Here is a 27523-nt window from a genome sequence, read left to right on the forward strand (position 1 = left end):
AAGACGGGGATATTTGTTTCACGCAAAGAAACAGAAACAGAATGAGCGAGGGTCGTGGTGGTGGTGGATGGCGGTGGATCCAATGTCAGCGTGCCAGTGTTGGCCAGGGCAATGCTGCAACTTTTGATGAAGACTGGGGCCGGATGCGACGCTGCGAATTGCTGCGTACATACACTACAAGATGTCATGATTTAGATAGCACCACTGCAGAGAGTAGGTAGTGTCCGTTGTGATGTGACTGTTTTGGTTGTAATCTCAGCCTCTTTTCGGACTCGATCTTCATGCTGCTGCTGCATATAGCTGATGACATGATGTTCAGATAAATTGATGCCGGCCGGCATTGAAAGAAGCCGAGGCAATGGAAGACGCGGACCTAGGTACCATAGAGGTAACGCCGAACGGGCCAGTCAGGCGTGGGTGTGTTACATACAGGTCCCGTCCTTGATCCTTCATCACTTGCTTCCTCTTCAGCGATTGAGAAATTGCCGATTGCTTCACACCTCAAACGGCATGAACTTTGCCCTGGCTGCATGATGCGGAATGATGGGGCACGAATCAGCGAGATTGAAAAAATTCGAGATGCCCAAGCTTTTGACTTCCACGTGCTTAGGTAGTTGCACCTGGGCTTGTGGCGTGAGGTGGCATTTGACTTGTTGGGGAACTTGAACCGAACGGGATGTGCCTGAGGTGCCCGCCCCTGGCATAAAAGGGACGCGGACCTGGACTCCCGTCAGGGGCAGCTGAACTGAAAGATTCAATCCGTTCCGCTTCGGAGTTCCAGGCACCAGGGGCACCTATCTGGATCAAGGGACAGGGCAGGGCACCACTGAGGTGCTTCCAGTGACATCACAGCGGGGTTGAGCCTGCCCTCAAACTCGGCGGGGCTCATCTCCCTTCTTTTAGAGCACCAAGACCTCGCAATATCCCGCCAGCCCAGCACGACGGACTTTAAGTTGCTTGGTTGTCTGACAGTGCCCGTCATTTCGACATGTTGGCTTTACCTTAGTTCTGCTGCTTGACTTGCACCACGCACGAGATCGCCGTCCTCTGGATCTTCCTCCAGGGTCCGCGATATGAATTGTTGGTGATCAGCACTCTGGTCCACCAGAAACAGTCACCATCAATCAATCAACTCGCGTCGAGACCCTTTATTGCAGCGTCGTTTAACAACGAGATGCCCACTAAATCATCATGCTGCGAAATGCGCAATAGGGACGATACTGGCAATGCTGGGAGCACATCAGACATGGCAACAAGGGATATCCCATGATGTGTCCGCACCCTAATTACAGCGCCAAGACATGTTCAGCAGTCTCTGTCACGGCGGTCAATGAGGAAGCCAATCTTTGACGCAGACATGACAGCAAGGCAACAACTCTCGCTATCCTCCTCGCCATCACTTGATCCTTTCGGCTTTCTGGACGAGGTTATGACTTGTGCCATGAGGATTTGGCTGTCATTGTCAAGTCTCCCCCTCTTCAACGCCAATGCCAAAACGTCGGGGCTCGAGCACTATCAGAAACAAAGAGAAACAAAAGGCAATCTGGGCAATATGTCAGCGGACTTTCAAAGCGGCGGAGGACGACTTGGAGAAAAGAAAAAAAAACAAAAGCAAAAAAAAGAAAAAATAAAGAAGAAAAAAACGCAGGGACCAGTTCTGGTACACCCATGTACCCATGGAGCAAATCTCCAGGACCTCGGGTGACCCAATCCTCTTCGACACTATTCCCATTGAGCACCGTGCACTTGTACACTACTGTCTACTATTGTACCGCGAACAGCGTCCATCCCTCGAGCTTCCGTCCTCCTTCTATGCAGCTCACTTCTGCAGCTTCACGTGAGCTCAACACCACAAACAACCGTTACAGGAAATTGCTGCCGGACGAATAACCAAAAGGGTGGCGCCCGTGGCATAAAGTTCCAAGGGACACGGCATGCACGGCTGGGCCTTTTGCCTCCTTGGGATCCAATGGCATTTGCGAGATGCTGTCAGACTGCCAGATGCGTCGATGTTGTGTCACCTCCGGTCCTTCAACGCCATCTTGTACCATAGTGTAGAGGTAATCTCCAACGAGATACAAAATTGAGAGGACCATATTGGAGGACTTCGCTCTTCGATCGCCAAGTCCTACTAGGCCTAGGGACTACCTGTATCGGAGTACAGAGTACACGTGTTTTTCCCTAGCTGATCAGGGGAGAGCCTGGTGAGATATCTCCCTCCATCACCACCCCCCGGCACTGCAAAGGGAGCCACGTTTTGGGTGACAATTTTGGAGCATCGGTCTCGGTGGACCCCCCGACTCCAAAACCGCTGCCGGGGATCCTGTCCACTGCCATTCCCGGGGCCAGGACAGCGATGATTTTCGCATACTTGGCCAAGGGAAAAAGGAGGACACGGAGCAAACTTCTCGGGCCTCTTTTCTCATATTTTCGGCCTCTCCCACACCACTCAAGTACACACCCGATCCTATTTCCCTTTTGTTTGTTTTTGCTTCACTGTCAGGCTGTTCCTTGCACCCAAGAGATGACCGCCTGCCTGGGTCGGAATCGCCGGGACGCCTCTTTTCACCTTTGACCGATTCGACGACTTATTGCTGCTGGATCCCGGAATTGCAGCTCTTGACGCAAACCTTTTGAGTGACATATCTCCACCACCTTTTTTGACAGCTCGGCATCTTGCGCGACTTCAGGGAAAACAACAAGAACCAATTAAAAAAACAGTATTTTTCACCGAGCGTTTCTTCCACACACACCGAAAAAAAAAAAAAAAACCTCTCCACCGCCGACCGACTTTCTCATCGAACAAAACTTCACTTCTCATGATTTCCTCTCGGTGATCAACTCTTTCGAACCTCAAGGCCTGGGTCTGTTTGGAGTTTTGCGCCCTGGAACCCAGAAACCGCATGTCTACTGGATCCGCGCAACCTCTATAGTTTTCCATCGTTCTACAGCGAAAAAAGGCCCATCATGGGCCCTCGATCAAAGTTTCCTTTTTCCATACCGGGCCGGAAAGCCAAGCCGGTCCCTCCGCCTCCTCCTCCTCCTCCTCAACCACAGCCACCTTCTGGCCCGTTAACCAAGGCACAAAAGATCCTTGGCACGGGGGAGATCAACATCGATTCTCCATGGGAAATACGAGCTAGTCCGGCCATCAGCAACGCCCCTGTTTCGGGCGCAGCTCATCATAACGAGAGAGATGCTGGTCGGCGAAGGGCTCATCACAATGATGCGGAAGCGTCCGTTGCCCACGAACGACGGTGGGATAACGAGCCAGAACCGGCCCCAAGGAATACGGGCTGGCAACATAACGAAAGGCCCGAAGCCATGAACTACGAGGTTGCCAACACCTCTCATCAACAACGACGACAGTCTAGCTCGACAATCGCGTCGTATTACGACAAGCAGCACCAGCTACAACAGCAACAAACACAGAACTCGGCCATGTCCAAACAACTACCATCCAAGGCCCATCAACTACTTGATTACGACAACGGCATCCCAGAGACGATACCCGAAGCGAAGATCAGGAAAAAGAAGTCATCCATGCTTGATATCTCCTCCCGCATACTGAAATCCAAGACTTCCAAACACCTAAAGCCTGATTTGGTTGACTACAGCGCCCATGTTCTCGGGGCAGATATGATTACCAACTCTCCAGCTATGCCGATAACGCCCGACATGAGCCAGCAGCCGACGAAGCGCCGGACGGAAAGGACAGATTACGAACGCTACCAACAGGAATCCTATGCCAACTCGGCCGGGCAGGAGATGTACGAGAAGCCAGGTGTGGATGAGGGCCCGGCACCTGACGAAGACGTCTCTTCATTCCCAGCGCCGCCTTTGAATCCTGCTGCAAGAAGGGTTTCCCTGTCTCTGTTCCCGCCAGCACCGAGCGGTCGACCAGTCCAAACCCCCAAGCAGCCCGAGGGCCCGCCGTCCAATGCTTTTACACCTTCCAGCTCAGCATCGCCTCACGCGGACAGTGCAAGCATCTCAAGTCGTCACACCAGGACCTCCAAGGCCTCGAAGCGGACAGATCGCAGCATGACCGAGCTTGACCTCCAGATGAACAGCGTCTTGTCTCTTTCATCGGATTCAGAGGAGGATAGCTATGAGCCATCTACACAGAACTCGCTGGCTGTGCCAATGGGGTTGGGCGAGCAGGGACCAATGAGCCCAGCCAGCACTCGTTCCGCAAGCTCGCTACCTGCCTCATTGACAGCAGATTATAGTCGGACCAAGTCAGCAAAGCGATCCCAGTACGGCACGCAATCGCAATTTCTACCTATTCCCGAAGGTGCTGCGGCAACTGATATTTCGAGGAAGAGCTCGCGAGGCAGCTCTCAGAAAACAAGCTCATCGAAGCAGCAGGCAGCATCGTTGCTGTACCAGACTTCCCGTCTCTCCATCGGCAGCACATCCACCTCCCAGACCGCGATGCATGGTGCATCTGCCCAGTTGAAGAAGGAAACCAATGCCACGCCCCCCCTGTCGCCAACCAGCGTTGACTTTTATCTTCAAAATCGCAGCAGCGAGACGTTTGGGGCGTATGTGCCAGACAACAGATCCGTATACAGCGGTAGAAGCCTAGGAAGCGAAGGGATGGGTCCAGGCCGGCGAGGAAGCAACACCAGCAGCATCCAGGACAACGCCAGCGGGCGGTTCATGGCCGTCACTCGACAGGAGGAGATGTTGCTAGCAGCGCTGCGACAGAAGCGCGCCCGCATGCGCGAGGATATCCTTGCCGAGTATGGAGACAACCGGGACGACATGGACGGCGATGACGCGAGAGATGGGCGCCACTCTATGCTAAGCGAAAGCCCCACCAGCAGGGTTTCGAGGCAGTCGTCGGCCAGCACGATGCGCCTGATGGAGGCCCACTCGTTGAGCGCGCGACCACATGGGCATCAGCGACCGCAGATCCGCATCAGCACTGGATCCGTCGACAAGAAGTCGGATAGAATGTCGGAGTCTTCGGGACAGATTTTTGTCATGATGGACAGACAGCTTAGGCAGTCGAGGGGCGACGATTCGGAGCCCAGCCTAGATATGGATCGATTTATGCACTATGACGACGCCGGCGACGAGATTTTGACGAGGGGTGCTTTCGGTGGGCCTTATGAAGGCGATGACAGGCGGAATAGCCGATCCAGTCTCGGTGCGCACTCGACTTCTGGGTCTCACAGGGCCCAGAGGACTCCGTCCTCGCGCTCCAAGGCTTCGTCACGGGACAGGAGGGACTCGGATCAGGTCAGCCCCCAGACTTTTGGTCATCTTTGCCGCGAGGCGGAGCGCCGTAACCGAATTGTCGAGGCCCCTGAGGAGGACGACATGGAGGATGGCATCCCCCGCCCTGACTCGCCTATCTCGCCTGGTGACTTTCCGGTGCCTCTTTCGATGCTGAAGAAGAACCTCAGGCTGAGCGCTGTTGGGCATTAACCGACACGATGCACAAATATCACAAAATCAAATCAAGGTGGATGGGAATCCGTGGATACAATAACAAACAACAATAACACCAATAAGTTGAACATGACAAGAAGAGCGGTACGAAGGTAGTACGGAGGGGGGCATAGCTTTGCATTTCTTTTTTGTTTATGTACGAGGAAGGAACGGAGAGTCAGAGATACCACAAGAACAAGGGGAAGGGCAGGGTAGGGCAGGGACAAGGGAAGGCAACATAAGGGTTTTTGGGCGGGAAAACCAATGACTTGTTATCATGATTGGGCAATGGATCAGCAACGCACCAGCAAACGTACTCGATGTTTTTCGATTCGTATTTTGCGGCCTGGGAAAGGAAGAGGCAGGATCCCACGACAAGTCCCTGGCATTCTACGAGGCTGTTGTTGTTGTTGTTACAACTAACCAGCTTCTGTACATGCTCTTTTAATGGTGGTTGCTGATCATTGCTGATGATGAAGATAAGCTTTCTGAGAGTTGTAGTACATGTATACCACACCACACCACACTTATACCCGGTTGGAAAAGGAGTGAGGATATGTCATATACATAGCACAACATACACACACAAACTAATAATACGCGACAGACGCGATTGACTTCCTCGGAAGAGGGTAGTCAAACAAGACTGATGCTGTTCTTTGATGCTTCTTGGCGATTCGTGATGGAAGATTGTGAGTGTCTGTGAGATTTGAACAACACCTTCCCTTCGAACTAGACAAGAAAAGTTACGAAAGAGATCATCATCATCTTCATTCCTGCCCTGCTTCGCGATGAGTCTAACAATGCTAAGCTCTCTGTTCGACCGACTTACCCAGGGTACATATCAAACACCATATGCCCCATCTCGGGAAGGTAGCGATCGGGATACATAGCAGGTGCGCACCTGTAGATGCAAAGGAAAGAGGCCACGGCATCAAGGCGATGGCCATCACAAGAAGGAGTGAGTTCAAGACTACTGAGTAATTCAAGGAAGCCATTACTACGGACAGCGAGACAGACCGTCAGCAGCTGGACAGAATTTCATGGAATTTGCATTCGTGCAATTTCTCCAAATTCTCTCTATTTAAGAACACCTGCTCCCCTCCCAAATCTTCCTCCTCCTCTTTTCTTTTCTTCACACATTCCATGACTGACTGCGTGGTGATCAAGAAATCCGCGTAGTACGGTGGAGAGCCTGCATTGCACATCGTGGTGCTCGCCGCCGTTGATTGTCCTTCGGGGCCGTCTGGTCGCAATTTTTGGTTCTCAATCCAAGTGCAATGCAAGTCATTGCAACTGTTTTTTTATTCTTTTTCAATGTGTGCTCGGCCTGCGAGGTCGTGCCATAGGGAAGAAGAGATTACCTGTTCTTGAAACAGTTTTTGCACTGCCTAGCTAGTCATCCGCTTGTTGTCGATTCTCAGAAAGGAGGGCATTCCCAGATCCCGGTTTGCACTATCTGGATGGAAGATCTTATCGTGCTAACAAAGTCGCTAGCATGGCAGGCATAAGTTTGCTAAAGCAACATCAGACGTCCAACTGCCTTTAACTGTAAAAGCTGACCCCTCCCCAACGGGTAACATAAGGCCGGCATCGCCAACTCGGGTCCACTTCCCCACCAGGAAGCATGTCGCCAGCAGCGTCATCCTTCATCGCTTCTCTTCCCTCCTTTTCAACGCAGCAAACATGCCACTTCGACAACGAACACGAAGACACCCCGCACAATGACAAGAAAACACCTCAGTTGCAATCTACCAAACTCTACGCCGACAATGTGTCATGAACAACCAAAATCAAACAGAGAAAATGACATAACAATCATCATCATTCCATATCCCTCCTCCACAGCCGCATCGCGACCATGGCCATAACCATGCCTCAGCCCTACCTTACCCTCTCTTGCCGCTCCACCTCCGCACGGAACACATTCACTCCGCCCAACCACGCACTAGTCGGGCTCGTCGGCGACCAACTGTTCCGATCCATCAACTCGACACCACCACCACCACCACCGCCGCCCTTGTTATCCCCCGCGCCCCTCGTCGCGATCATCCCCTCTTCAAACCCCGACACTCCCGCGCCAGCGCCTCTCTTCCCGCCAACCCTCTCCGAATAACTCTTCCTCACTCCATACCCGCTTCCACCACCCCTACCTCCCAGTCCTCCCCTTCTCTTACCGAAGAGTCCACCAACCCACGGCACTGCCCCTTTCTTCCTATATCCCCACACCGCAAAAGCGATCAATCCACCGAGCACCAGCAGAGACACAATGGCTACGGGGACGGATATGGCGATTTTCTTGCCCTTGGATAGGCCACCAGGGTCACCGACCAAACCGTCATCGTTGTCGTCGTCGTCGCCGTCGCTGTTGTCGCCGTCATGATTGCCGTCCTCATCGTCAACATCATCGGACTGGTAACCGTTGGTGACGTAGACCAAGGGACCTTGCTTTGTTTCGGTCGGCGCGTCTTCGTCGTAGTTACCGCTGGCCCAGACGGCCATGGTGATGTTGAGTCTGATTATCTGGTGCGAAGAGGAGGACCCCAGGAATGATTTGGGAAGGGGGAGCAGGGCGAAACCTTGGTCGGCGGGGAGGATGGAGAAATGGGGGAGGGTTGGGGTTACGGGCTTCGGGGAAGAAGAGGAGGAGGAGTCTTGGGAGAGGGAGTCAGGGACGTCGGCGGTTTGAACAAGGATTTGCACGCGTTGGTTGGGGAGGGCAAAGTAGACGGTGTTCCATGTTACTACGGAGGGGAGGTATCAGCATGGTTAGTGGACCTGGAGGATGCGAAATGGGTATGCAATGGGTCAAAGGGAGGGACAGACTCACTATAGTACCCATGTCCAGGTCTCAGGATCGCATCCCGCTTAGGAGCGCAGAACGGCTCATCGAGCGATTGCTGCGGTAGACAAGCCAGGAACTCGCCGCGGGGGTCGGTCACTCCCGAGATTCCCAAGGCAGTTGGAGCAGGGTTGAGGCTGGTGTAGGTCGCCAGAACCCCGTCGTCTTTGAAGCTGCTGTATGCTTGAGATACGGTGAGATACGGTGGGGGCGCGCTTTGGGTGCTTTTGTCGCCGTCGCGGTAGGTCGTCACGGTGGGCGTGATGGTTACGCCTTTGGTTGTGGCATCGACATGTACCCAGACTTTGGGCGAAGGGGCGACGGTTTCTTGGGCCTGAGGCTGTGGTTGTGGTAGGGCGTGGGCGACCAGGGCGAAGCCGGCCAGTGTTATCGTGAGAATGCCCCGGAGGGTTGGGTGAAGATCCATTTTGAGGGATGCTGTTTTGCGAGAGAGCGATGAGATAATCGTCCCAGGCAGACGACGGAGAGATTGCTTTTATCTGCTGGATCAAGCTCGCCACATTCATCATCCGGTCATTGGCAGTGCTGCTCTGCTAACATCGTGTTCAGTCCAATTGCATAGTATTTGCTTGGACGTGGTTGGGCGCTGCTTACACTATGAAACGTTACTGGCCGCTGTCAACCAGTTTGGCATCAAGGAATTTGGCAGCCTCGCGATTATATGGATGGTGTCACCAATGTCACCAACGAACTGTGAAAGTTCAACAAGAGGTTAAGCTTCGTATGCCGTGCAAAGTCGATTTTGAAAGCAGGTCTACGGGGGAAGCAGATGCGTAGCAATTGACATCAGAAGGCAAAGCTGTCTTTGCGGGTCATGTACATGATCTCTCTGCACCAGAGTTGTCGCGGATGGCCGGTTCCCATGAGCTTGGACAAGAAGAGTCTCTTTGCAATATGGTGTAGGGGATGAAGGCATGTTTTTCTCTTTTTCCCTTTTACTGGTTCTTTCTTCTCTTTCTGCTTCCAGCCTTTTGTCCTATCTCCTCAGCTCCCCACCCTCCATCACGCGCACGCCTCTGCTGTCCCAATCGGGATAAAAAGCAATGTTCCCTCGTGGTATTTGGGCTTCCAGCTTCTTCAGCTGTCAAAACCCCTGGGATAGGCCTGCTTTACAGTGGCAATGGCCTTCCCCAACATGGTCTGAAGCCCTATCGGAGACCCATCTGGGTGCCGAATCGACGGTGTTATATCACAGTAGCATAAACTTGTTTGCTGATGGCTTCCAGCAGCGTTCACTTTATTGTCCACGAGCTATGCGGGGAGCACACCATCAAGCCATCACCCTATTCTCATTTCTTCTTTCGTCTCTATTGATACTCGCCACTCGATATACAGAACCACACCATAGGGAACCACAGTGATTGGCCCAGTACTACCCTCTCTGTGAAGATTGTTGCGGGGTTTGACGGTTGAGGATGGCACAGCAATGGTGTGAAGGACGGCCTGAAGCCTGAAGGACATGCCTGACAGCTTCAACCCGCGTCTGGGTGCTACACTATTGGATTCTGTATGCAGGATTATATAGGATGTCCTGGGTATTGATGAGAGCGGCGACGGGCTTCAAGTCCCAACTCTGACCAGTGCGAGCCGAACACGGCAAGTCCTGACTACCGAACGCCTCTGGCTGTACGTACAGAGCTGAAGAACTATCATGGGAATCTCGTGGTTGGCCAACACCCTTTTGGATGCACCATGACCGGTCCGGCCTGTTATCGTCGCTTTTGTGGCGTTTTGTGCGGTAAGTCGGAGCTATGGAAAAATGGCCTCCTCTTTAGCAGCCGAATCCTACTTAGTTATAGTCGTCACGGGCCTGATGTTTATATGTTACCACCCTTTTGGCTCGATATGTTCTTAGAAGGAAGCCCTTTATAACCCGCATCGAATGCACTCCTTTTACGTGTGTGTGCTTACATGGCCATCTACTACCTTATTGTACCCAACCTCTCATCCATCTGTCTGTCCATCTCACATCATCTTTTTCTCTCTATTCTAGTTAACCCGGCCGTTCTCTTACTGAAACAGGACACATTGATGTCATTCACTTAACTTGTTTGATATCCAGTCACTGACTGTGTGATTCGTTTTGATACCAGCAAAATGAAAACCAACGGCGTTGCCAAAGCAGCTCTTGCAGTTGGACTTTCAGCCACTGCCCTCGCTCAAACCTCCTGCGACAAAGTTCTTGTCCCATCATATAACCTCCCTGTCGTTGCCGCTGGATGGCAAGCCCAACTGATTGCCGGCGAGCTGACCAAGCCCCGAAGCCTTCAGTTTGACAGCTCGGGTGCTTTGCTGGTTGTTGAGAGCGGGAAGGGTATCACTCATCATACGCTCAAAGACAACGGAGGCACTTGTATCTCTGTTTCTGAGTCCAAGACGCTCATCGATGAGAAGACGGTACGTTTCCTTTTGAGTTACAAAAGAAGCAATATAAGCTAACAATCAACAACAGCTGAATCACGGCATTGCTCTCTCCAAAGATGGCAAGACCCTCTACGCATCTTCCGCCTCGGCCGTCTACGCCTGGGACTATGACTCCAAAGCCGGCACCGTCAGCGGCAAGCGCGAAATCGTCACCAACATGAGCAACAACGACCTCGTCACCCGCACCCTCCTTCTCTCGCAAAAGGAAGACGGTTACCTGCTTGTCTCCCGCGGCAGCGCCGACGGCAACGAGGCACAAGCCGAGGTGCTCACCAACGGTCTCTCGCAGATCCGCGCCTTCGACATCTCCAACATGACCAGCTCCACCAAAGCCTACAATTACAACGAAGACGGCATCGTGCTCGGCTGGGGCCTGCGCAACTCCGTGGGGGTCGGCGAGCACCCCATCACAGGCGGCATCTACGCCGTGGAGAACTCCATCGACGGCGTCACCCGCAACGGCAAGGACATTCACGAGAACAACCCGGGCGAGGAGCTCAACTTCTTTGGCTACCTCAACGGCACCAAGATCTTCCCCGACCAGGGCGGCAACTTTGGCTACCCCAAGTGCTTCGCCGTGTGGGACGTGTCTGAGATTCCCGAGAACGACTACAACCTCAAGATCGGCTCGCAATTCGCCATCACCGAGGAGGAAAACGCCAGAACCGTCTCGGGCAATAAATTGACAGACGAAACCTGCGCCTCCGACTACGTGAGTCCCCGCCTCACGTTTCCGGCCCACTACGCCCCCATGGACATCAAGTTCGCTCCCAAGGGGGACGTCGCCTACGTCACGTTCAGGGGCTCCTTTGACAAGACGGATCCCGTCGGGTACCGGCTGTCCGCCATCTCGTTTGACTCTGTCACTGGCGAACCGACCGTCTCAGCGGAAAACAGCCGCGACGCTTTGCAGCAGCATGTCATGATGAATAAAGACAATTCGGTTTGTCCGGATGAGTGCTTCCGACCGGTGGGCATGGCGTTGGATTCTAGCGAGAGGCTGTGGATGACGAGTGATAGTACGGGCGAGATTTATGTTTTGATGAAAAGGAAGACGGAGGAGGAGAACCCGACGACGACGACGACGGAGAATGGGACGATTGTTACGGGGACTGGGACTGGGTCGGGAAGCGAGAGCTCTCCGAGCGCGACGGGGAAGGGCAAGGATGATGATGATGATGAGAATGCGGCGGGTAGGCTGTTGGGTGGTGGTGGTGGTGGTGGGTGGGAGACGAGGGCGTTGATGTGGGCGGGGGTTGTGGGTGTCGCTGGGGTTTTGGCTCTGGTTTAGAGAGGATGTTGATGATGATGGTCTGGGGATGAGTTGGAGAAGAGATGTGTGTCTGTCTGAGTGTGAATGAGGAGGTGATGAGTCCCTGATATGTTTGATGAGAATAAAGGATGATCAATGTGTTGGGCTACTACCGAAGCCATGAAGGCCATATTGAAAGACCACGATATTAATCATCAGATTCACTACTGAAGTTGCAACACGCTAAATAAGAAGTAAACTACAGACTCGAAAGAACCGCTTATGCAAGAATGCTATGCCGTAACATGAAAGACGAGTTAACAACGAGAGGTAAAGTCAAGCGATCCAGCATCCAAGCAATTGGTAACTGCAAGAGGGGAGGTGGAGGAGAGCTGTATGTTGTGCTAGGTCATCGCAGGAAAAGATGGCCATCAATGGTCCCGGTGTCTGAGGTGGGCATGCAAACTGGATGCGAATTTCTGAATGTCGTGAAGCTCCCAATGGACGGAGATACGCCAAATACGTTCTCTGTGTAAACCCCGTTTGTCATAGAAACACTTGTGAAGTCTCCCACCTCAGCATCTTGGTAGGTAACGGGATGATATGGCGTGGCTCGCAAAGGTTGGATGTGTGGATTATCAAAATGCCAATGAAATGCCATTCTCAATCCAGCCTTGAGTGTCGAATGAGGGCGTCGGAACACATTTTATGGAACGGATTCTGGCGAAGATGAACCGAGTGGAAAGGGTTATGGTGAGGTGTTGGGCCCGAGATGGTGTGTTAATCCGAGGGGAAACAGGTTTAGGAAGGAAGGAGCTCGGAAAAAACATTGGGTTAACTCTCGCCAACCTCGTAGGATTTGCTGATTGCGTGCCATCCTTCCACGTCTTTGCATGTACAGTCCAGTACTGGTTTGTTTGTTAGCTTGGTACACTAGGTACTGTACTATACTCTATATACTAGATGAAATCTCTCCCTACTAGTCCTAAACCTTGTCAGAATATATTAAAATGGTTAGTATAAATGATAAAAGGTATTGGTACAATTTGATATGGCATTTCGAATCTTACAAACAGCGTATCCAAGGTAAGATCACGCATTAATTAGCTATGAAAACGCATAGGGAAGTTGACACGAGGTCTCGAACTAACAAACAAACCAGTACTGAATTGTACAGCTCGCTTGTCTGATCCTCTCCTGGCAGGTGGGTGCGGGTACGGGTGTGAGGAGCACCGATGCGACAAATGTTTAGAGGTAGCTGGGCCCAAGATGATTGGGTACCACACTATTTGCACGTTGTCTTGTGGTGTCGAATGAAGACTGCTAGACGGCAAAACCTCCGTTCCCTGCTCCCCATAACCTTCCATCCGGTATACAATTCCAATTTCCCGGGTAACCCCAGTAACGTATTCACCACTTAACAATGCCCGCACCTCGTCTTCAACTCGCTTGGCAAGCCGCGAATTGCCTCCTTCTCTTTTCTTGTAAGCGCGATGCCGAAATACTTCTGCAGGGCCTTCACTCTCTGCTCTTCCGACTCAAATTGCTCGATGATCTCGGACTTATCGCCTATCCTCCTCTTAACATAATCCTTGTGCAAGATCAGGAGGCCTACAGGCTGTTCCTGTTTGTCGTCGTCGTTGTTGTCGTTGAGCAGAAACCACATGCACATGACGGTCTGTACAAAGAAGCTTTGAGGGCTGGTCATAGTTGATAGGTTCATGACCTCAAAATCGGCCGGGAAGAACTCTGTGTCGGCGGCAAAACAGTACATTTCCTTCCAGGGCGCAGACGGGTTTTCCTGGGTTGAGTATACCCATATCCTTTGGTTGGTAGGATCGGTGTGTTGGGAGAGGCTTTTGTATTCGAGTTTACCTCGTACTGGGGAGACTGTGGTAAAGATGTAGTTGTGCTCCAGGGGCACTGGATTAACCGAGCCATGGGAGCCGAATCCTACGTCAACCAGATAACGTGTGTTGTTGATGGTCACGATGTTGACCATGTGATTCCTGAGAATCCAGTTAGTGCACGATGCTTACATAGGTGGGCATAGGCCTCTGGTTGGGTACCACAAACCATCCTTTGTACTCTCCATCGCCTGCCTTCACTCTTCCTCCTACGTTAATGAGTGTGTAACCCAGACTGCGCAAGACGGCCCCGAAGAACGTATTGACCTCCATGCAGTAGCCTCCCCTCCCCTTGTCGACGATCTTTTCGAAAAGGTCCTCCAGGTCCAGTGACAATCTGTGGTGTTGGGAGTAATGCAATGTCAGACTCTCAAACGGAACGCGGGCCATGTGGCGTAGCTGCAACATGGCGAGCCTGCCGAGGTCGTCTTCGGCATCCTTCGGCGAATAGCCGATATGCCGGAAATAGCGATCCAGCTGATCTTGGGTATATGTTACCATCTTTTCGGCTCCTTTTTTTTTTCTCTCTGAAGGGAACAAAGCGGGAGGATTTCGCGATAGATGTATAAGTAAGAGAAAGAAGAAACGAAAGACGAGGTTTTGAGTCTTCTTGTATCAGTTGTGGAGATCATCACAAAATTCCCTGCCAAAGTTCCCCGCCTGACAAATCCGTTCACTTAGGGCCCCGGTACTTGATGCCGGGAATGTTGGGCCCAAACTTCCAATGAACCCTCGCGATTGCCACCAGTCGCAAACATCGATGTGGAATACCTTGGGTTATCCACCCCCCCCGGCGGTTCTCTCGTTCCGTTTGAGTTAATGGACTAGTTCTGGGCATATGTTATTAGGTGATACGGTGTGGAAAGTTCAAGAACAACGTCAAACACTGCCCTATAACATCCGCGTTTGTCGGCCTCCTGATCTTCGTCCCCACTCCAACATTTTGACGTCTTCAAAATATGGGAATTCCAGCACAGCTTGACAAAACAACTTAAAGAGCTGCGGGAAGTCAAAGTAGCAGCTGCTGTGCTGTCTATTTTGAACGAGAGGGAGAAGTGGTTTGGGAGCCAAGGGAGTACTAACCAAACTGCGAGGGTAGAGGTAGGAGAAGGAAGTTATATCAAGTTGGAAGAAAACGAATCAGGTGGTGCTTTTGTTTACACAAGTAAGTTGTATCAGGACTAAGGTCTCCGCAAAATCCTTCCAGACTTTGATCCATGTTTGGTCGAGTACAGAACTCTGCTGCAAAGTCTGGGTTTCGATGGGGTTTGTATGTGTGGCCGGTTTTTGGTTGGTTCTGTAAACACTCTTGCCCCTTCTCCCGAAGCTACACAGTATGCTTCGCTGAGCCCCGGTTATCAGAAGCCATTGCCAGATGGATGTAGTACTCTCATTTGTTCCGCGCAACAATTCAAACTCTACCAACTGTCATTTTCTTGACCTCAGAAAGAAGTCAAATCAACGAACCATAAACCAATATAAATTGCCACGTATGGCTCGCAGGAGAGCATCGCCTCTTTAAACTTGGCAGCTGAAGGCTAGGATGAGGTGAAACCAACGAAAGGTTGGCCAGGAGAGCTCAACTGCTTGTGGGCCATACGGGGAGCCCGTAGCGATGAGTCGCAAGTAACGACCAGCGACGGCGCGGTCCAAGTCATTGCTCAAGGGGTTACTCCAGACGCACGCGAGGTGGCGGGAGGGAAGGCATCGTGCTGGCTTTTCGGGAATGCTCGTTCGATTCCAGCCACAGGAGGGCAATCTGAACGAGTGGATGTGAAAGTCTGGACTTGTAAACTTCTGGTAAGCTTGTTGTCAATCTCCGGAACTGCAACTCGGACAAAGTGAGGACAGTCGCTCGAGGTGCGGGAGCACAAGGATTTTCTGGGAAACCCAAACAAAAAGCGCAGGGAGGGATGGTGATTAAATTCATGGTATATTATATTCGACCCTTTGATAAATCGCTTTGACCTTATGGATACTATTTCTTTTAAAATCCAAAACTCCAAACAAATAAGGCAACGCTTAAATGAGGTTCTTCAGCTGCTGACCGGCCAAGAACTTTCTCAAATTCTCGACGATCAACTGTTCGGCACCCTGTGGCCTGCCGCCGGCCGCGTGTGGGCTGAGAATGAGGTTGGGGGCCTTCCAGAGCTTGCTTGGCTCAGGAAGAGGTTCTGTCTCGAACACGTCGAGAGCGGCACCGCCAATCCTCTCCTCCACAAGAGCGTCGTAGAGGGCATCCTCATCGATGGAGGTGCCGCGTCCGACGTTGACCACCCAGGCGTGCTTGGGGAGCAGCTTCAGCCTCTCGGCATTGAGAGCGTGCCTTGTGGATGGGTCGCCAGGGAGGATCATAACCAAGGCGTCGGTCTCTGGTAGCAGCTCGGCAAGCCTGTCCTCAGAGTATACCTCGATTCCATTGCGGACATCTTGACGGCGAGCAACTCCGCGAACCTGGGATCCAAGTTGCACAAGAGAGGGGGTGAGAGTCTTTGCGATATTTCCGAAGCCCCAAATCAAGACGCGGGCGTCACGGAGGGTGGTGAATCTATCGGCGGGGCGATCGGGCTGGGGACCGCCGAGGTGACCGGGCCACTTGCCCTGGAGCTGGTAATCCCGCATCTCGTAAAACCTGCGGGCGGCATTGAGAAGGAGACCAAGGGTATGCTCGGCGACGGTGTGGTCGTGGAGACCGGAGCCGGTGGTGACGGCAACCTTGGAGGTGTCGAAGCCGGCGCTGAGAACGTCATTGGGACCGGCGGCGAGAGACTGGATCCAGCGCAGCTTGGTCAGACGGCTGACGGCATCTTTGAGGTTGTCGGAGGAGTTGGTCCAGGTGACGAGGATCTCAGCGTCGACGTGCTCCTCGGGGATGGGAGCCTTGACGTCGTAGGGGTGGAGCGTGACGGAAGGGAATCCCTCGATCTGGGAGACATCCAGCTTGAGAGAGGTGGGGTAGAGGAGCTTCATGTTTGATGTTGCTGCAGAGAGATGCGAGTTGATGCTGGAAAGAAAGCGGGTGGGAGTCGACCGCATTGGGCTCGTCCTTTTATGGGATGGGATGTCGATGATGATAAGTCGTCCTCGTTTTGTTGGAGTAACCTAGGTTGGGTGGGTTGGTGATGAGATGAACGCCGGCGGTCTTGGAGGGGTCTGGTCCCGTCTACTAAGGGCCAAGGTGGGGTGGAGATGCTTCCGTTCGGTCCATTTTCCCCAGAAGTTCCCGTCCTGAACCCCAATTTCCTAGGGGTCTCCAGGGGATTTCCCCGCTTTCCCCCCTCCCCTCCCCCACGCACATACAGTCGAACCCCCTGAAACTGCATCCTCCAGATACTGCATATACGCCAGTTAGAGCATAAGAATCGGCGGTCTGAATTAGAAGCCATTCACAACTGCATATCTGTATACTGTATACGATCCATGGTGTTTATGCGCTAAGAGGAGGGGGTCGTATTGGGTAGGAAGGGGTTATAGCCAACCAGAGACAGCCTTCAAGAGGGGAAAATATAGGGATTTTTAGTATTATAGCCTAAACCGAGGCTTAAATTACCCTCTAGACCTTATTTTACTAGGTATATAACCCGCTAGCTCTATATTCTTTATACTTCCCTATATTCTAAAGACTACTTTTTATAATGATTTATTAGTAATTTTATTTCTTAAAATATTCCTTATTATTCTCTATTATAATTTACAATTTAAAGTTTAAGAAGGTATTTAAGTAATATTATATTTATTAAGATACTTTTATACTTTTATTTACCCCTAACCCTACTAGAAAATTTTTTATTTAGGTATAAAGGTTTAAATTGTAATAATAGTTCTATTCCTAATAATCTCGCCCGTTTTAACGTATTATTTAGGGATAGATTTAATATATATATAGTGTAGAATTCCTATAATATACTATTTTTCATTATTTCAATAGGAAGAATAACCCGCTAAATCTCCTTTATATTAATTAGGAAGCTTAATAGTTTAAGGGTAAGCGTTTATATATTAGATAGTAGTTAATATTTAAGGAAATCTTCTTTAAATAGTAGAAGGCTATTTAATTTCGTAATTTTAGTACTTTAATAGAGCTTTTACAATAAAAAGTACATTAAATCTAAATGGAGTACCTCGAAGTACGAAATAACGAGCCTATTAATACTTCTCAATACCCTCCCTTTAGTAAAAAGTAGTATTAATTATTTAAATAGTGGTATAATATTTCTAAACGTATATTCTATAGGGAGGTAATTAATATTCTTATTAGGGATCTTTTTATAATTTAAATTATAATAGATTTTAAAAAATTTACCGTTATATTCTCTCCTAATAATATCTATAATATAAATAAAATTAGGCTATATTAATACTATATTCCTTCTATAGGTTTCGCTTCTATTAGCCTCCCTAATATTAAGCGGGATAAAATATATATTTCTTTAGTATTAATAATAAATAATATTAATAATAACGTTTTTAAAATTTAGGTTATTAGTAAAGTAAAAGTCCCCTATGCAATTAAATATTTTAATTAGAATAGTTACTATATTATTTAAAGAAGTAATAAGAAGGTTTAAATAATAGGAATAATTATAAAAAAGTAGTTCTAGGCCTTTTATACTTATATTATTTACAAAAAACCTACCTAACGTGTATTTTTATTATTAAATAACTTTTCTAATTATTAGTTTAATTTTGAGTTTACCCCTCTACCTAATAATATTATTATTAGATTCTTCCCTCCTAACGTTATATTCCTATATTAATTAATAGATTAAGGGATTATTAATAACTTTAAAGTATAATACTATTATTATTATTTTAAATAACTATATATAACTATAATTAAATACTCAATTACTAATTTTAGCGTTAACCCTATTAGGGAAATAAACTTTTGTTTCTCCCTTAACTAGATTAACGATATATAATTCTTTGAATTTAAATAAGAGATTATTATTAACTACTGGCAGCGGTCAATAATATTAGGAGACTCTTTACCGGAAGGGGAGCTTATTAACGTACTTAGTAATATATATAAATTTTACGACCGTGCTACTATTGTTACTTATATTTGTAATAAAATGGATTTAAATAACTTTCTTAACCCTACTAATAAAAACTAGGCTCTAGGAGAGTCTTTAAGTATTGAGGATGTTTTGCAAAATGTTATTTCTAACTGGCAAATTGGTTTAAAAGATATTTGTAATAATAAGGATAACGAGGATAACTAAGACTTTACGTTGCCGGGTATTATTAATTCAAAAGCGGTAGTAACGAGTCTTATTAATATATTAGATTAGGTAATTAAAAAGATTCTATTTAATTTTAATAATATAATAGTATTTAGGAAAATAAAAAGGAAGATCGAGGGATACTTATTTAATTGTTCTAAATAAATTACTTTATTGGATTTCTAGAAGTCTGGTGGGTAGTACGAGGAGGAGGAGAAGTTTCTAGAGTAGATTCCTATAGTAAATAACCCCTATTTATTCCTCTTACGTGATTTCTAGAAACTGTATATTCGCCATTTAGTGCATGGATTTTGGCGGTCTGAATTACATGCAGTTTCAGGGGGTTCGACTGTAACCCCCACTTGCCTCCCACTGACTCCCACTGACTCCCACTTCCTCTAGGTCCATCGTGTCCCTCAATCTCCCACGTTCGGAGAAATTTGACAAGACATTGCGGGCGCCCACGGGGTACAATGTCCCGATCTTGGTCACGGTTTCGGCTGAGTTCCGTGGTGGGGGCCGAGTGGCCAGGGGCAGGTTGGGGCGTGGAATCCAACTCGGAGCCCTTTCCTCTTTTCAATCACGTCATCATACAAAACAAACACACCCACAAACACCATGCCAGTGTGAGCTCTCCAACGTCGTCACATATTACCTATTCAATGCTATATCAAACTCATTAAGCCATGGTATCGTAGCACATCCTCCCACCAGAAGCCAAATGCCCAAAACTCCAGCCAAATCATGTTTCTTTCCCTTAACCCGGTAGCCTTGATCCCACAAACTCCCTTTGGCCTCGCTAGTATTGACGTCTGGCATCCTACATCGCCTTTCCAACCTCAAATCCAGTGCCTCCCGCAGTATTTCCTTCGCCAGCCCTTCTCTCTGCTTCCTGACCCTCTTCCTCTGCGCTTGACTCGGCAACCGCCGGAAAGTAACTTAGCGTGTTGGGATCCGCAGCAACACCACTGGGGCCTTGTGCCGGCATTGGCTGACCTGTCGGGGCCCCGGCATCCAGGCTCGAGCTCGGCTGTCCTATCAGCGTAAATTCGCTATCAGCCCTTCGAAGGTTAGCCGGATGAGGCGCCAGCTTCTCATTATCGGAGGGGTCCGACTTCGGAATGGGAACGGTCGAGGATCGCGATGGCGGAGGTGGCGTGGGGTTCACATCATACACGGAAACCACTGGCGTCGACTTGGTGTCCTTTGTGGTGATCTCAGGTTCCGCCTTTGTTGAGGCTTCCGGCGAAGACGACACATCATCGGCCGGCGAGCGCTTACTCGGGCCAGGTTCGCTCGAGGCCGGGGCAGGACCAGGTCCGAAAGGAGTGGGAGAGTTCCAAGGAAATCCTGGAGGAGAAGGCGCGCCTCCGTTTCCAGGAGTCATCATCGGAAACGCTCCCGCTACGAACTGCGCCGGGATGATAAAATGCATCGGCGTTCCTTGCTGCGGCGTCATGGAAGCCCAATCGGGTGTTGCCATCGGCGAGCCAGTCGGCGGTGCGGCGTAGACAAAGAACGGAGCGCTGCTCGAAGAAGATGGGTTGGCGAACATGGTGTACATCGGGGCCGGCGGGAGAGGCGTTTGGGAGTTCATCCCATAAGCCTGGCTTCCACTTGCTTCGGATGGCCTGCTGAACGCCTCCTTCTCGTGGACCTCAGGCCGCTTTCCGTTGCCCATGCCACTGCCTTGGGCTTTGTCCGAACTTGTTCGTGCGTCTTCCAGTTGGTCTTCAAATTCCTGCCTCACGTCCTCAAGTTCATCGCTGTGGTTATTCTTCAACTTCCTGATGGTAATGGCCTCTGGAAAAGATATCAGCTGATGAGCAAACCAAAAAGAAAAACACAACGCCACTTACCACTCAGCATCTGCAAAAACGTAAATACGGTAAGTGTCATCATCAGAAGAGGGACAAGCTGACCAAAGGACTTCGGGTCGTTCTCCGGGTTGGTGCCATTATAGAGTTGGATCCAGCCTGACCGGTCCACCCAGCGGCGAAGCATCTCAATGTACTCGGAAGAGGAGGCCATCGTGTATCCTGAAATTACCAGGCCAGCCAAAAGATAGACGCCATAGATCTGTCCACCGATGCGATTCACCCACTTCAGCTTCTTCTGTCCTATCATGTCCACCAACCACTTGCAAAACTTTTCCCGCTTTCCGCCATTCTCCCGTCCTGCGCGAACGACCCGACCAAGGGTAACAATGTTGGCAAGGACGTAGTACAGGACAAGAATGACAAAGGGAGTCCATCCGGTGATACGGTCGCCCACCTTGAACAGCCCGGCTCCGTGGAAAGACTGCTGCAAGGTGTTTGCAAACTGCTCAGCGCTCCCTTGGAAGCAGGCGGCTGGTAGAAGGAGGGTGCTCCATTTCTCGTCGTCTTTAGGAACTGCGGTCGGAAACGCAAGCTCGGAACCTGGGGTTGCCTGGGTAGAAAGATAAATTCCCGTCGCGAGATACAATAATCCTGTCGCTACCGTCCGGATGCCGGCTACCCAAGGGTGCTCCCAGTAGTGCTTGGACACAAGAAGGGTCAGCAAGTGTGTGGCGCAGGTGATCAACAGCATGTTCGCAATAACATTGTAGTGGTAGGCCGAGATGGAGCAGGCTTTGGCGAAGCGCATCGTGATGGCGTACGCCGCTCCGGTGAAAATCTGCTGATCACTACACGAGATGATGAGCATCTCGAAGAAGCCGCCGATGCTGAGCTGCCATCTTTTGTTTTCCTTCTCTCTGTTGAGCAGGCGGTTAGCAACCCCACCTTCCTTGGAGCGCTTCGTCCATCCAAGTATGACTTACTCTGCTGTTATCCTTTTTTTGAGCTTTGTCAACTTGGCGTAGTGCCACAAGACATGCAAGAAGGCTATTATTAACGCAAACCCCGTTATAACGACAAAGGCTCCGAGGATCTAAAGACACGGAAACGGGTAAGCTCGTGTCCACATACAATTTGTGCTCCGGGGAACCTTACACCGATACCCGCAATATCTGGATCTGGGTTAAAGTCTCCGGGTCTGTTTCCTCCGACAGATATCACGGTCTTGTTGTCGGATGCGTAAACTACAGTACAATCTACCGCGATTCCATAGTGCTCACGGCACTGCGGTACTGAAGTATAGGCGCCCATGTTCACCGCTGATCAGGAGTCCTGATCCGAGGACGGCAGCCGGGGCTTGGATGTCGATGGACGATCAAAACTTGAAAACCTCAAAAACCCGGTGATGGCCGTGAAGAAAGAAGTATACACAAACTCCCCAAGGGCAAGAGCCCAGCATGTGCTTGCCCCCGAGCCGAGAGAGGGCTCTCGAGTTATAAAGCCCATCTGGTCGGTCTCTCGAGTTCAGAAAGGAGAGCCAAGCCCCACATGCGGCTATTCCGTCCGCGACAAGGGTTTATCACTGGACTTGGCACCAAAAGCACCCCGGTCCCTCAACTCAAAGACAGGGAATGCTGGAAAATGCGGTGATACCCTGGAAAAGCTTCTTGATCCAACAGAATCGCGAGGATGCTCTTCTACTGGTTGCCGCCTTGGCGGACCCTAGTGTCGATCATTGGGTTTCAAGACCCTCTGCGGTTCAGGCTGTGACTGTCAGTACATAGGTAATGTACACGACAAAACTGACCTGTTGGACGGCCGTGATGGTTGCGACTTTCAGTGGCTCGGTCGAGATGATCCTCTGCTGGCATTGGTGCCACGACGGCCACAACAGGGCTCCTTGGGCTCCATAATTCCGGATGAGAGCTGACCAGCCACGATACAACGTATCAGCAAGCATGCGGTTTACGGCCGCGGTAGCTCTGCTGGACTGTCTGCGACTGGTGCTGCAAGAGAGCTCTCTCCAGGAGGGCCGGTCCGAAAGTTTTTTTTTGGGTGGCCTCTCCAATCAACAAAGGGACGACAAGGGACTCGCTGCCAACGAAGAAGCTAGCTACTGACAGCTAGACTCTCCACAGAATAGTTAGGAAAAGAAGGGCTGCAATAAACCAGTGGCTGGGAAAGAAGCTTTGCCGGACTTCGACTTCAGCTTTGTCGATCTCGACCTTATTCCCTCCCTCTTTCTGGCTGCAGAAGGCACATGCAGTTTTCGACATTTGCCCATTCATCGGTCGTCACAGATGATCACGAATCGCAGACTCCAACATGCACGGGTCGTGAGTTGCATGAGGTTGTGGCAGTTTGTGATTTAATTCGATGCCCGTTTGGTGCGCCTTCCCCTCTCCCCCTCCCCCCTCATTCAGCTAAGAAAGCAAAATTTTCCAATCTCTCCAGTCTAGGCCTGAATTGATCCCATGGCCCTTTTTACCCATCCATCCTTCACCCAGCTCTTCTCCGCATCGTCCGCCTATCTGAGGAATTCAGCTATCGTTGAAAGCGCCACTAACCGCGGGCCATGCTCCGGTTCTGGCAAATTTGGGGAAGGCTGTCGGGACTCGGCGGCCAAAGGCCAAGGAAGGGTCTGGGTCTTTTTTTTTTTTTTTTTTTTTTTTTTTTTTTTTTTTTTTTTTTTTTTTTTTTTTGCTCTTGAGAAGATTAGACAAGTCGTTCGGGCCTTGAGGCCTTTTGAGTCTGAGGGTGTGAAATGGCCATGGTGTGATGGATGGTGGAAATGAGATATGTCACTCCCAGTGGCTCTCGAAGCTTCCTAAGATGCCTTAGAACTTCAAGATAAGCCTTATCAAAACCAGGAATACCCCCCTCCGTCAGAGACCGAGACATCTTCTAAGATGCACAACACTGGCCGTTGAATGGCCAAGTGGGCTGTATTGTGGGGACTAGAAAACCAATGCCTGTCATGGACTGTACAGAGGGCTGAAAGGTTAGAGAGTGGTGATCAACGCCGTACATAACGGCAGTATGTAAGATTCGTCCTATTCCCCGACTTGGCCGCTATTGGTTGTGGAGAGGAAGTCTGGACATGATGAGCATCATTGACAAGGCAAGTCTGGACACACCTGCAGGCACCGTGGGACCTGCAAGACTATAAACGCGCATGCGAGACATGCTGCTACAGGCTGGGACTGCTTGGGACTAAGCGAAGTGGCTTCTTTTCCTCCGTGGGGGAATGTCTCAGAGAAACAATTCCATGTCTACTCGTGCTACGGGAGGTGGGCGGTTGCGGGAGTCGGCACGATGTCCATGTTTCGTTTCAGAGGTTATGAGACTGGTACCTAGAAAGCTTAGGGAAGCTCTCTTCTCTCAGATACAGTAAGTAAGTGGCTAGCAAAGCCTGTAGACTCTACTTTGTATCCTGAAATGTTGTAGGAAGAAGGTCGATGTTGGTTGCACATTTACAGGTCTTTCTTCAAATGCCTCGACGGCTCTGGGCAATGAAACTGTAGAAGTTTCACGATATCTTGCTATAATTCTTCGAAGCTCAATTACTATGTTACAACCCAGCTCGATACCAACGTGATGCTCAAGTCAGCCCCGAAAGTCAAAGTACAGGCTTTGTGGCATTTGTTAGCGCTTTTTGGCACTGGACTACTTAGGCAGCAACTTCTTGGCCCCACTTCAACAAACCATCAAAATCCCCTTGTGGTGTAGTTGGATATCACGTTCGGCTGTAATTGTCTAGATTGTATACCGAAAGGTCACCGGCTCGATTCCGGTCGAGGGGACATTATGTTTTTTTCTTTCTTTTTCTCTTGTATCGTCGACTATCGTTTTCCACCATGATGAAGACAACTGGCAGATTCTTGAATTAGCGGCTTCTTTTTTTTCTTTCTTGGGAACCACAATTGCAGTCTCTACGAGGATGGTAAAGTCTCGATTTCACATCAGCGGCATCATCATTTGAGAGTGGTGTTCGCTAGATGTAGCGCACAGGCCACTCCTACGAAAACTGCGTTGTTTGACTGCGACTTCCATTTCCATCATCACTTTTCTCTTCTCTTCTCAATTCATCATCAGTCACTTCGCTCACTTTCATGCTTCCCTTTCCATCAAACGCTCACCACCAGTCAAGAGTTGTCAATCTGTCCCAGTCACCACGCAAATCGCAATGTCAGATCCGCTTCAGTTTATCAGTGCTTCACGCACTCGGAAACATCTATCACATCGCGCGTGACCAACGTTGAGAAATCAATGATTTTATTCTGCGACACACGCGTTTCTATACTGTCTCACTGCGGAAATCCGGCTTTTTTTTCTTTATATCACACTGATTGAAATCCATTGCAAATCCTATCAACTGCCGAACTCTTCTGTCACCAAATCGAGCTCCATCAATCCTTCCAATGTATTCCTTCCATGTTCAAGTGAACCAACCAATCATTCCAGCGTCCATTCTTTCATTCAACTTCCAAATACAAACACTTCCTCCTCTTGAATCCTATCCTTCCAAACTCGTCTCAGGCATCAGCCATAAACTTAGCAGCAAGCAACCGGCCTAATCATCTCAGCATTAGGCTTAGGCACCATGGGCGTCTGAGGACGAGGAATGGGATCAATGTCATCGATGCACTCATCATCGGAATCGTCGCTGGTGACCGGAACTAGAGGAGTCTGAGGGCGAGGGACCGGCATCTCATCATCGCCGTTGGGGTGGGGAGTAGGAGGGCGGGGAGCGGGCTTGGAGTCACCCTCACCGTCGGAGTTGGGAACAGGGACGAGAGGGGTTTGGGGACGGGGAATAGGGTCGTCATCGAGGCATTCATCGTCGGAATCGTCGGAAGTGACGGGGACCAAAGGCGTTTGGGGACGAGGGACCGGCATCTCTTCGTCGAGGCACTCGTCATCCGAGTCGTCAGAAGTAACAGGCACCAAGGGTGTCTGGGGACGAGGGACCGGCATCTCTTCGTCGATGCATTCATCGTCAGAGTCATCAGAGGTAACCGGGACCAAGGGAGTCTGGGGACGAGGGACCGGCATCTCTTCGTCGAGGCACTCGTCATCGGAATCGTCGCTGGTGACAGGGACTAGGGGAGTCTGAGGACGAGGAACGGGCATCTCTTCGTCGATGCATTCATCGTCAGAGTCATCAGAGGTAACCGGGACCAAAGGAGTCTGTGGGCGAGGAACGGGCATGTCATCGCTATTGGGCACCGGGACTAGAGGGGTCTGCGGGCGGGGGATGGGGTCCAACTCGAGGTGATCACCATTGGGGTGAGGGGTGGGGGGTCGAGGAGCGGGCTTAGAATCGCCCTCACCGTCAGAGTTGGGGACCAGGACCAAGGGGGTCTGAGGGCGAGGAATAGGATCATCCCTCTTCAAGGGGCCGGACTCGAAGCCACAGTTGTCGGGCTTGTTGGGACCGGGGCTGCCGGGACGAGGCTTGCCGGGCTCGGTGGAGGTGGTGTAGTCCGACTCCGGATGGTACGCCTTGGGAGAGACGTGGGTGAAAGTCTGAGTAGCGACGCAAGTAGTCATTTTGTTGATGTTTTGGTAGTTGTTGGTTGTTAGATGTGGTTACTTTGTTGTTAGCTTTGGTTGTTGCAGTGGTGGTTCTCGTTGGTGTGAAGATGTTAATGCTGATGGTGATGAGGGAAGAGAAGACCAGGAACAGGTCGGGGAATGGTTCGTTATATGCACTTTCAAGTCGCATACTGTCGAGTTACGGGTTCCCAGGTCCGCACAACTCTGGAGGCTTGTCGATGCATCGTAATCACTGGAAGCAGCATTGTTGGTGTCGACACAGAGAGATGATTCACGAGAGTGTTTGTCGTCTTGTATTTCACGACATAGTCCGGTATCAGCTGAACCAACACCATGATGGGCTTCGGCACCGACAACACAAGTTTGATGCAGAAACACCTACAGCTATGACAAGTGTTGGCCGTGGGTGACGAATGGATGATTCTTTTTCTTCAACAATTTTCGACAAAGATCCCGACAGCTGCCATGTCGTTGGCTTCGGAAGCTGTTTTCTTGGATCAGTAATCGAGCGCAGGATATTCGAGGCAACAATGCCATAACCAACGAAGCACCGTCAAGCTTCACCAAACGCAGCCCGCTCATTTCAAAACGCGATGATTTTCCGAAGACGCTGAGACACAGCGCATTCCCAAATTCTCGAGATTGTTCGCCAACGCCCACTACGTACCAGGAAACACATATCCACAAGTCTAGACCACATTGCTCACAACTCTGATGCGGCAGTAGATACTGGCTCATTACCAATCCCCTATGCCATGACGATTCGGGCCTCGAGCAAGCATGCGTCTCTGCTGTCATCAATAAACCGTTTGTGGTTCTCAAGAAACTCGTTGTATGGAAAGGGATATTTGCCGTGCGCTCCAAGGTATAAGAAGGAGCGATTGCGCACCAAAACTAAGGTGAGCACCATTGATTTTTCGAACACATACCCGCCACCTCCAATCCGAGCCAAACTATTTCCTGTCTACGTTGAAATGTTTCTTCTTCCTTTTCATGAATGAGCTTACCCGATTCTGGCTTCTATTTTATTT

General features: G+C 50.2%; 7 protein-coding genes and 1 non-coding gene across 8 annotated transcripts; 3 read left to right on the forward strand and 5 right to left on the reverse strand.

Annotated features, from left to right (window-relative positions):
- Nucleotides 1-2831: 2831 nt before the first annotated feature.
- Nucleotides 2832-5643, forward strand: B0T23DRAFT_338566 (uncharacterized protein). The gene has a single exon (XM_062835846.1). The coding sequence runs from the start codon at nt 2968-2970 to the stop codon at nt 5437-5439; it is 2472 nt and encodes an 823-aa protein (XP_062693238.1). The 5' UTR covers nt 2832-2967; the 3' UTR covers nt 5440-5643.
- Nucleotides 5644-7326: 1683 nt separating this feature from the next.
- B0T23DRAFT_316770 (uncharacterized protein) lies at nt 7327-8711 on the reverse strand (the record flags this gene model as incomplete). Its single annotated transcript, XM_062834956.1, has 2 exons — nt 7327-8186; nt 8273-8711. The coding sequence occupies 2 exons, from the start codon at nt 8709-8711 to the stop codon at nt 7327-7329; spliced, it is 1299 nt and encodes a 432-aa protein (XP_062693239.1).
- A 1403-nt stretch (nt 8712-10114) lies between these two features.
- B0T23DRAFT_412770 (soluble quino protein glucose dehydrogenase) lies at nt 10115-12246 on the forward strand. The gene is made up of 2 exons (XM_062839494.1): nt 10115-10702; nt 10758-12246. Exons 1-2 carry the CDS (start codon nt 10403-10405, stop codon nt 12018-12020), a joined length of 1563 nt encoding a protein of 520 aa, XP_062693240.1. The 5' UTR covers nt 10115-10402; the 3' UTR covers nt 12021-12246.
- A 1152-nt stretch (nt 12247-13398) lies between these two features.
- On the reverse strand, nt 13399-14389 carry B0T23DRAFT_404800 (uncharacterized protein; the record flags this gene model as incomplete). The annotated part of the gene is made up of 2 exons (XM_062838938.1): nt 13399-13990; nt 14058-14389. 2 exons carry the CDS (start codon nt 14387-14389, stop codon nt 13399-13401), a joined length of 924 nt encoding a protein of 307 aa, XP_062693241.1.
- A 1521-nt stretch (nt 14390-15910) lies between these two features.
- B0T23DRAFT_404801 (D-isomer specific 2-hydroxyacid dehydrogenase) lies at nt 15911-17227 on the reverse strand (the record flags this gene model as incomplete). Its single annotated transcript, XM_062838939.1, has 2 exons — nt 15911-16934; nt 17223-17227. 2 exons carry the CDS (start codon nt 17225-17227, stop codon nt 15911-15913), a joined length of 1029 nt encoding a protein of 342 aa, XP_062693242.1.
- A 2370-nt stretch (nt 17228-19597) lies between these two features.
- B0T23DRAFT_442553 (uncharacterized protein) lies at nt 19598-22244 on the reverse strand (the record flags this gene model as incomplete). The annotated part of the gene is made up of 4 exons (XM_062840824.1): nt 19598-20916; nt 20973-21850; nt 21917-22026; nt 22089-22244. 4 exons carry the CDS (start codon nt 22242-22244, stop codon nt 19934-19936), a joined length of 2127 nt encoding a protein of 708 aa, XP_062693243.1. The 3' UTR covers nt 19598-19933.
- Nucleotides 22245-24647: 2403 nt separating this feature from the next.
- On the forward strand, nt 24648-24736 carry B0T23DRAFT_t185. The gene has a single exon. It is a non-coding gene; the product is annotated as a tRNA-Tyr (tRNA).
- Nucleotides 24737-25026: 290 nt separating this feature from the next.
- B0T23DRAFT_412774 (uncharacterized protein) lies at nt 25027-26563 on the reverse strand. Its single transcript, XM_062839495.1, has one exon. It carries the CDS (start codon nt 26484-26486, stop codon nt 25488-25490), a length of 999 nt encoding a protein of 332 aa, XP_062693244.1. The 5' UTR covers nt 26487-26563; the 3' UTR covers nt 25027-25487.
- Nucleotides 26564-27523: the final 960 nt, after the last annotated feature.

The sequence above is a fragment of the Neurospora hispaniola genome (genome assembly GCF_033458365.1).
Source record: "Neurospora hispaniola strain FGSC 10403 chromosome Unknown B0T23scaffold_4, whole genome shotgun sequence".
Taxonomy (NCBI): Eukaryota; Fungi; Ascomycota; class Sordariomycetes; order Sordariales; family Sordariaceae; genus Neurospora; species Neurospora hispaniola.